This window comes from Ursus maritimus, unplaced genomic scaffold (assembly GCF_017311325.1).
Source record: "Ursus maritimus isolate PB19 unplaced genomic scaffold, ASM1731132v1 scaffold_1, whole genome shotgun sequence".
In the NCBI taxonomy this organism is placed as follows: domain Eukaryota; kingdom Metazoa; phylum Chordata; class Mammalia; order Carnivora; family Ursidae; genus Ursus; species Ursus maritimus.
This window is the reverse complement of record NW_024423343.1, coordinates 18,089,404-18,098,818: the sequence shown is the minus strand read 5'-3', so window position 1 is coordinate 18,098,818 and position 9,415 is coordinate 18,089,404. Positions and strand designations below refer to the sequence as shown.

Sequence of the window (9,415 nt, the reverse complement as noted above, 5' to 3'; positions counted from 1 at the left end):
AAGTCAAGAGTCAGATGCTTAAGGAGTGAGCCACCCAGGTGCCCCTACGTATTGTTATTCAAGGCTCTTCAAAGCCTCTAGGGCAGATATGGCAAGGCTGACCCCTTCCCCTTTATAATGGAGGACACGGAAAAGTGAAGGACTTGCCTGCTGGTAACTAGGCCCGCCGCTGATGGCGGAGCTGGGGTAGGACCAGCATTCTATTTCAGAAGTTGGCATTCTGAAAGGGTCAGGTCTAAGAGAGGCCTGCAAAGTGCCAGGTGGAGGTGTAGGGAGACAGCCAGTGTTCATGGAGAAGTGGGGATGTCCTCAGAGGTCAGCCAGTACCTTGTACTGAGGAGGAGGAAGGCTACGAAGGACTGGACAAGCCTTCTGTGGGACTCCATTCTGGCTGGGGGCTTGGAGCATTAGGGGGGTGGGAAGTGATTGGGCTTATCACCCCGAACCTGCCTGGGCCATCTGACACCCACGCCTCCTCAGGTACCGGCCCCCAGCCCCCAGAGCGCCTCTCCTGTGTGCCTGTTTCCCAGATTGATGCATTCTCCTCTATAAATACCAGCTCTGGTATGCCGGGCTGGCAGCTGTTGCTGCCAGAGAGATGGCTGGGTTGACACACGGCTCCTGACAAAATACAAACCCCTGGTGCGTGTGGGTGTGGGTGATGGGAGTAGGGGGATGAATCAGAGAAGGGGTGGGGGTGGGCACAAGAGGGCAGAAGCCAGGCGACTTTGGTGTGTGGGGGTGAGAGTCCATAGTAACTGGAAACTGAGAGGGTGCCGGGACCTTTCTGGAAATCACCCCGTTGTTTATAAACTTGAGGCTCTGCCCTACCCTGGAGAGGGGGAGGAAAAGGGCCTACACTAGCTCGGAAGGAAACTGAGGCTCAGGGCTAGAACCCTGGTACCAGTGGACGTATCTGAGCAGACCTGGTCTGGCCAGGACTGCTCTCTGCCCCCCAGGGTACTCCCCCACCCTCCCTGCCTGCCTAGAGACCCTTCTCCTCTATGCCTGGCTGGTGGCTGCCTGTCTTTCCTGAGCCCTCCCAAACCTCCGCCACTTCTAGAGAATCTCCAGGGGGAAAAAAAGTGATTTTGAGACTTTCTTGGGAATAGGCCTTGTTCCTCCAGGAAATGACCCAAAGTCTCTCCTCAGAGCAAAAGGGACCCCCTCAAACTAAGTGGAAACCTCTCTCCCCTGACTACCCCCAGGACGAGGCAGGCACCCAAGGGCTGAAAGAGGCCTGCCTAGGGATTCCAGACATGCTCTCTGACGCCCGTGAAGGGGTTGGCAGGCGTGCCCATCTTCTGCCCTCCTAGGTCCTCCAGCCTGTCCCACACCTCTTATGGGGCCCCTTCCCACCCGCCGAGGGGCGCAGGCCTCTCGCAGGGGAGCTGGCCTCCCCGCCCCCACGCCAGCGGCCGCCCTTCCTGGCAGGACAGCGGGATCCTGCAGCTGTCAGGGGAGGGGCGGCGGGGGCTGATGTCAGGAGGGATACAAATAGTGCAGACGGCTAAGGGGCCCAGTCTCCCCTCGACGCATCCACTCTCCAGCCGGCTGCCGCCCGCCGCCTCCTCCTCCTCCTCCGTGCCGCCCAGCCTCGCCAGCGCCGCCACCATGAGCCAGGCCTACTCGTCCAGCCAGCGCGTGTCCTCCTACCGCCGCACCTTCGGCGGGGCCGGGGGCTTCCCGCTCGTCTCCCCCCTGGGCTCGCCGGTGTTCCCGCGCGCGGGCTTCGGCACCAAGGGCTCCTCGAGCTCGGTGACGTCCCGCGTGTACCAGGTGTCGCGCACGTCGGGCGGGGCCGGGGGTCTGGGGGCGCTCCGGGCCAGCCGGCTGGGGACGGCCCGCGCGCCCTCCTCTTCCTACGGCGCGGGCGAGCTGCTGGACTTCTCGCTGGCCGACGCCGTGAACCAGGAGTTCCTGACCACGCGCACCAACGAGAAGGTGGAGCTGCAGGAGCTCAACGACCGCTTCGCCAACTACATTGAGAAGGTGCGCTTCCTGGAGCAGCAGAACGCGGCGCTTGCCGCGGAGGTGAACCGGCTCAAGGGCCGTGAGCCGACCCGGGTCGCCGAGATCTACGAGGAGGAGCTGCGCGAGCTGCGGCGACAGGTGGAGGTGCTCACCAACCAGCGCGCCCGCGTGGACGTCGAGCGTGACAACCTGCTGGACGACCTGCAGCGGCTCAAGGCCAAGTGAGGACCGGGCGCTCCCAGAACCCCCTTCGCGTGGGCTGGGAGCGGGAGGCGAGGCCCGGGGGCTGGGGCGCAGCTGTCAGCACCTGCCTTCCCCGAGGGCGCCGGGGACCCTCTCTTACCCCCCTCGGGGAGACAGTCATCTCCCCGGGGTCCCCCGAGGGGAGATGGACTCCCAGGTCTCTCCCTCGTGCTCTCGCTCTGCAAAGGAGTTTTCTTGGGGACATCTTGGGGTGGAAATGGGAGACCTGGGCCCTGTGGATAGCCCCCTTAAAAGCATCTTAAGATGGGATAGGCAGATGAACAGAGGGAGGACTGGGTGCAGTCAGAGGGAGAAGGGGGGGTTGATAGGAGACAAGGAAAATCTGGGGCAAGCTTCCAGGGGCAGGGGGTGGGGAGTCTAAGTGGTAGTTCTCAGCTCATCTGTGATGAGCCCCCAGGGAGATGGTTAGAGAGCAGATCTTGGTCCCTGGGCCGGGCTGAGGCTGTGCCATTTCACAGAGCGAATGGATAAGCTAGAGGAAAGGGGAGGGAGCTAGCCGCAGCCCCCAGAAAGCTTGGAAGGCCTGATGGCATGCTTCACCAAGCTTTCAGTAGAAAAAGGCAATAAGAATAGAGCAAGTACTCATGGGTCCTGCTTCTGACAGCCCAAGTGAGCGGAATCACTACACTACCACCTGGGTCACAAACAATAATTGAGCACCTATGTGGGCCACACTAGGGCTGCGAACCAGGAACATAGAGGTGGATAGAGCAGACACAGTTCCTAATCCCAGGGAGGTCACAATCTGATGGGGACATAGACTTCCGGGGTGTGGCTCTGGGGAAGAAATTGGGCCACTTCCTGTCCCCTCCCTGGATGGGCAGGGCCTCTTGTCTCTACCCTGTAGCCAGGCGTCCTCTGGTGTCCTGAACTCCACTCCCTGGGCAGCCCCCACCCAGCCATCCCCACGGCCGGTTTTACCCCCACCAACTGTCTCTTTCCGTCTGTCTGTTCTGACCAGGCTGCAAGAGGAGATTCAGTTGAGAGAAGAAGCAGAGAACAATTTGGCTGCCTTCCGAGCGGTGAGGTTCCTTTGGTCCCCCAGCATCTTTACCCCTCTGACCCCGGGTGGCCCCTGGTCTCCCTCTGCCCTGCCTGCGTTATCAGTGATGCGTATCCCTCTTGCTTGACCACTCCCAGGACGTGGATGCGGCTACTCTAGCTCGAATTGACCTGGAGCGCAGGATTGAATCTCTCAATGAGGAAATCGCGTTCCTTAAGAAAGTGCATGAAGAGGTATGCCCTCGGCCTTCCTCCTCGGGGTCCTTAGACCCTGGTGAGAACCGCTGGAAAATGAGAGGATCAGTGCAAGGCTCTGGGAACCGGGGTGAGAGGGTGCCATGTGGGTGGGGCCTGGTAGAGCACTGAAGCCCAGCTGTGCTGTGCAGGAGATCCGAGAGCTACAGGCCCAACTCCAGGAACAGCAGGTACAGGTGGAGATGGACATGTCCAAGCCGGACCTCACCGCCGCCCTCAGGGACATCCGGGCTCAGTACGAGACCATTGCGGCTAAGAACATCTCGGAAGCTGAGGAATGGTACAAGTCAAAGGTAGGCAACCTGGCCCAGGGGCTCTGGCCCCTCTGGCCCCCTCCATCCCTGTTTGGAGGTGCTTCCTGTGGCTCTCTCTGTGGGGAGGAGGGTGAGCTGGGGTCTCCAAACTCCCTTGCCATCCCTTACCTAATCCTGCAGCCTTCTCATCTCAGCACCCCTCCCTGCCCTTAGGTGTCCGACCTGACCCAGGCAGCCAACAAGAACAACGACGCGCTGCGCCAGGCCAAGCAGGAGATGATGGAGTACCGACACCAGATCCAGTCCTACACCTGTGAGATCGACGCCCTCAAGGGCACCGTGAGTGCCTGCGCCCCTCGCCCAGCCCCAGCCTTCCCGCCTGCCGCTCGCACTCTCACCCCGTGACCCTGGTTCCCATCACATACCCTCTCTGGGCCTCTGTCTCTCCAAATCTCCCACAGGGGTGAAAACGGACAGGTGGATTCTCAGTCGAACTCTCTGGAATCATGGGGCTCCTAGGTGGGGGTGGAGAGAAAGGACACGGATGCTTCCTTTATCACGTCTATTCTCTGGGTTTCCACGTCAAACTTTACTCGAGTTTAGGGTTCCCTAGCTCAGGAGAGGGTGCCCACTCCCAGACCTGACCATCTGGGGTTGCGCCCCAGCTCCCATGCTGTGTCTGTCTCCATCCTGGGCCCGTAGTGCCCAGCGCTCCAGGCCTCTCTGTGACCTGGGTGACCCTCTCCTGCAGAACGATTCACTGATGAGGCAGATGCGGGAGATGGAAGACCGCTTCGCTAGCGAGGCCAGCGGCTACCAGGACAACATTGCGCGTCTGGAGGAAGAGATCCGGCACCTCAAGGATGAGATGGCCCGCCACCTGCGCGAGTACCAGGACCTGCTCAATGTCAAGATGGCCCTGGATGTGGAGATCGCCACCTACCGGAAGCTGCTGGAGGGCGAGGAAAGCCGGTGAGGGGCTGGCGGTGGGCTTCTGGGGAATGCTGAGGGGCCCATTTCTGCGCCCCCAGGGGTGGGGGGGGGGCTCAGGATCACCTTAGCAAGATTCAGAAGTAATTTTATACAAGAGGCCACCACACCACTAATTGCAGAGAATTAACCAAGGCCACCTGGGTAAAAAGTGATTTAATTAATAGCTTTTATAAAAAGAGAAATAGAAGTATTCCCTCATCCACCTTCAGAATTATTAAGAGCTAGCAGCATAAAATCATGTTTAGCAACCAGTAATAAAATATTATTGCCAGTCAAGGGATAGATGAAAGCAGAGTGGGGAATGAAGAGGAAGGAAAGGGAGGGGGCAGATAGAGACAAATAGAGAGCCTCAGACACAGGCTAAGAAGGAGGGTGCGGAGACACGTGCACACACATATGCACGCGCGAGCTTATAGGAAAAGATAGCATGACATGCCCACAGCAACTCACTTCTAGATACGGAACATATGACATATGACTAGAAGGCAATGCGAGGGAACTTTCTGGGGCATTGGAAATGTTCTGTATCTTGATTTAGACTGGTAGTTACATTGATGCAGACACCTATCAAAACTCACTGAATTGCGTACTAAAGTCTGTGCGTTTCACTGTAGGTAAACCTAACCTGAGTTTAAAAAATGTCAATTACTCAAAAAAATGATGCTTATTGATACTCATAAAAACAATAATGTCTAAAGTTTAAAACAATCAGCAGACTTGTTTAAGTACAGACCTGCACCTACAGGGGTCAGAGTTCATAGAATTACATCTACATATAATGACCTTTTAAGGCGGCTTGAGATGTGTTGCATTTTCTCTGCACTAGGCATAAATGGGGATGGCGTTTACCCTGGAACTTGCTCTCCCGTGGGTAGGCCAGAGGTTCCCAGCCTGGCTGGAGGGTGGCCATACATGATGGGAGTGGCCAACAGCTGCTTTCCATATACCCTGCAGTGCCTGAAGAAGATCCTGGTGAACTAGAGAGGGCTGGGGGATTGCAGGTACTGCTGTCAGGCCAGCAGCTCAGAGATGGAATGGGACAGGTCCTGGGATAGCTGGAGTTGCCCTCTGACCCCGTGCCCTTAGCAATGCGAAAGTGGGAGGGTTAGGGTCAGTGGGACAGGGACAGCTGACAGTAGTGTTTAGTGAGGACCAGGGCAAGCTTTGATGGGTGGTCCCAGGGAGAGATAGAGGGCCCTAACCCTTCGGGGGCTTCATCTCTTCCCTTTCAGGATCAACCTCCCCATCCAAACCTTCTCTGCTCTCAACTTCCGCGGTGAGTGCATGTTGGCAGGTGGATGCTGGGGTAGCAGGGGGCAGGAGTCCAGCATGGGCACTGCCCAAGGCCAGCCAGGGAGGGGGGATGGAACCGTGGGGACGGGGCTGGGGTCTGGGAAAGAGAAAGGGGGCTGCTGCAGGTGGGTGGGGAAGTTTAGGTAGAGGGCACCTTCTAGCAGAGAGAGTGTTTTATTTTATTTCATGGTATTATATTACATTGACCATGTGCCCCTGCACCTTCTGGGAGTACTGAACATCGGCAAACAGCTTCTATTCCCAATGTACCCAAACTCTGAAGGTACCAGGGGTGTCCTTGGGGGTCTGGCAGCAGAAGCATCTAGAACCATACACCCTGGGCTACAAGGCACCCACCAGCCATTGTCTGTTTGGCAAATTGCCAAGCACCCCCCAGCTGCCTGTTGAACACCTCCAGTCTGCTGGAGCAAGATGTTGGATGCACGTTTAATAAAAAAAAAAAAGAAGAAGAAGAAGAAGCCAAACCTTAGCAAAGCCAAACAATTAAAAGAACGAGCTCTGAGGGCATTCTGCCATTCTGCCATTAGTAATATGCAGATCGAGTGGCTTTCCAACCCCAGAGAGCAGAAAAACACGCTATAATGAAACATTAGGAAAGCATGTCGGAGGCCTTGGCAGCGTCGCCTTTCCTAGATCAAACCTTTTTTGTCTTCGATGTTCATTTCCATCGGGAAAAATACATGCTGTGTTCCACCGAGTTACACCGTTCATCACAGCCTGGTTGCTCGCTGAGGAGGTTCCCGAACATCAGACTCATAACACCCAGGACCTAAATCTGACCCGCCCCATAACACTCAGAACCTCTTTTTTCAGTAGTTTATGCAGACACCCAAGTGTGAGCCTTGCCATTGAAACTGCTTAATGCTTTTTCAAATCAGTGGCTCTGTGGCCACAATAGTGCCTCATTGCTAGTGTTTCACGGCGAAGAAACTGAGGCATAGAGAGGCAAGTGACTGGCCACCAGCACGATGAGTCAGTAACTGACTCCTGTCCGTCTCCCTTTCATTAAGACATGGTTTACTCATCTGGACTCTTCTTTTTTTTTTTTTTTTAAAGATTTATTTATTTATTTGAGAAAGAGAGAGAAGGAAGGGGGCAGGGGAAGAGGGAGAGAGAGTCTTGAGCAGACTCCGCACTGAGCGTGGAGCCTGATCGGGCTCGATCAGATGACCCTGAGATCATGACCTGAGCCAAAACCGAGAGCTGGAAGCTTCACCAACTGCGCCGCCCAGGCACCCCTCATCTGGACTCTTAAAGGGGGCTGGGTACCATGAGGTCCTCCAAGAGAGTATCTTGGGGCTGGGTTTGGGGTTCTGGCCGGGTACACATTCACACAAGGTTGTGTTGGAGCCCCGGGGTGGAGAGGGAGTGAGGAAGTGTGTGAGGAGTAGGAATGTTGGGAGGCCTGGGGCCTCAGGGGTCCCCCACTCTCCTGAATCAGCTCACAGCGGGAGCACATCTGTTGGCTCCTGAGCCCATCTCAGCCATGGGACTGGCCCCAGTGTCTGTAGAGCCTCCTGCTGGGTGCTGGGCTCAAGGACAGCTTCTAAAGTCTTGCTGAAAAAATAATAGGCCTGTCTCGAGGGGGTAAGAGTCTTCTGGGCTCCACCCCCGTGGGACCAGAGATGGACTCCCAGTCCCTGGAGTGGCCCAGGCCTGGACTTGGTCAGGCTGAGTGTGTGGATGGATCTATTGCAGAAACAAGCCCGGAGCAAAGGGGTTCTGAAGTCCATACCAAGAAGACGGTGATGATCAAGACCATCGAGACCCGGGATGGGGAGGTGAGCCATCTGTCTGGTCCCTTTAGCCTGCTGGAGGCTCTGGGGTGTGTCTGCGAGGCTGTCAGCTGGGTGCCTTCCACCAGCTGTGCTGGTTCAAGGCCCTGGCTGGAGGGAGAGGGGTCCTCCTACAGCGGAGGGGTGGGGGGAGGATCCAGGCCTGGGGCTCCATTCTCCTGCCAGCACTGGTTTGGACTGAGCTTCTCTTTCTCCCCAGGTTGTCAGTGAGGCCACACAGCAGCAACACGAGGTGCTCTAAAACCAGAGACCTCTCTGCCACCAGAGACCGTCCTCGCCCCTGTCCTCACTGCCTCCTAAAGCCAGCCTCCTTCCATCCCAGGGTACCACACCCAGCCACAGTGCTCCCCTCACAGCCTCTGACCCCTGCTCACCGACCATCACGCATGGCCCCCCCCCAGGGGACATGGCCCACCCCTGCCCAGGCACAGGCAGCCCCAGCCGTGCCAGTCCTGGATGTTGGAAATGAGTGAGCCTGGCTCTTAGCTGCCCTCCGGGTGTGCTGGACAGAGCCAGCATGGAACCAGGGCAGAGTAGTCCCCTCCCACCTCTGTGACCTCAGGCCCTACCCTCTACCTTTGGAGAGGGCCCCAGAGCAGGGTGTTGGGACCCCACAGTGGATCAGGATGGAACCTAGACCTCCCCCACTCCCTACTCCCTAGCCTGGGTCAGAGAGAAAGGGCAGCCTCCCCAGCAAGCCGGGCAGGTGACTGGAAGACTAGCCCCTGTGGGAATGGAGGCTTGAAACGGACCCCATGGCCCCTTCCTTTCCCAGGGTGGGCTTAGAAAGCGTGGGCTGCAAGAGGGAATCCCCGAAGGTGCCAGATGTGGGAGCAGGAGATTCAGAAGGAAAGAGGGTGGACGAGATGCTGGAGAGGAGAAGAGAGGAGAGAGGCAGAGAGCGGTCTCAGGCAGGGGGAGGGGTGCCCCCCATCGTGCCTGCCCCTCCCCTGCAGCAGGGGCTCTGGACAGAAACAATAAAAAGAGAAGTACTAGCCTAGCACGTCCCTGGCTGTGTTGACTGCCTGGTCGCCTCTGGGGGCCCCCAGGGCCTGTTGCACCACCCCCCGGGGTGGACTATAGGCTGGCTTCCTGCCCACTCAGACCGTCCCCCAGGGCCTGTCGCCCCTACTATTCCCAGAACCTCCCAGCCTTACTGTGTGTATGTGGCATATGGTGGAGGGGGGTTGGGCAGGGGGCTTCTGTTAGGGAGCCTTGAATACTTCCTGTTAGGCCCCAATTCCTGGAATGTCCCCCTTGGGCCCCCTACCCCACCTTCACATCATCAGGCCCCAGGGACACCACCTGCTGCTCTCTGAAGAACACACTCTGAAGTAGGGCTCTGTATTCCCTTTCCCAAAGCAGCTCACAGCCCCTTTCCATTAAACCTGCCTGAGCACCTTCTTCTATGGACAAGGGCCGATTCAGGAAAAATAACAGTATTAAGAAAAGTAGAAAGCTCTATCTTGTTATTGGAGAAGAAGACTCAAGCACTCTAAGATATCAGTTCATCCTTCATTAACCTAGACTTTGAACGTGATGCAATCTCAAGGAAAATCCCAA

General features: G+C 57.1%; 1 protein-coding gene across 1 annotated transcript; it reads left to right on the top strand.

The window, feature by feature from the left end:
- The first annotated feature begins 1,538 nt into the window (after window positions 1-1,538).
- On the top strand, window positions 1,539-8,925 carry DES (desmin). Its single transcript, XM_008690580.2, has 9 exons — window positions 1,539-2,195; window positions 3,200-3,260; window positions 3,379-3,474; window positions 3,627-3,788; window positions 3,963-4,088; window positions 4,501-4,721; window positions 5,975-6,018; window positions 7,755-7,837; window positions 8,052-8,925. The coding sequence occupies exons 1-9, from the start codon at window positions 1,615-1,617 to the stop codon at window positions 8,091-8,093; spliced, it is 1,416 nt and encodes a 471-aa protein (XP_008688802.2). The 5' UTR covers window positions 1,539-1,614; the 3' UTR covers window positions 8,094-8,925.
- The last annotated feature ends 490 nt before the right edge of the window (window positions 8,926-9,415 follow it).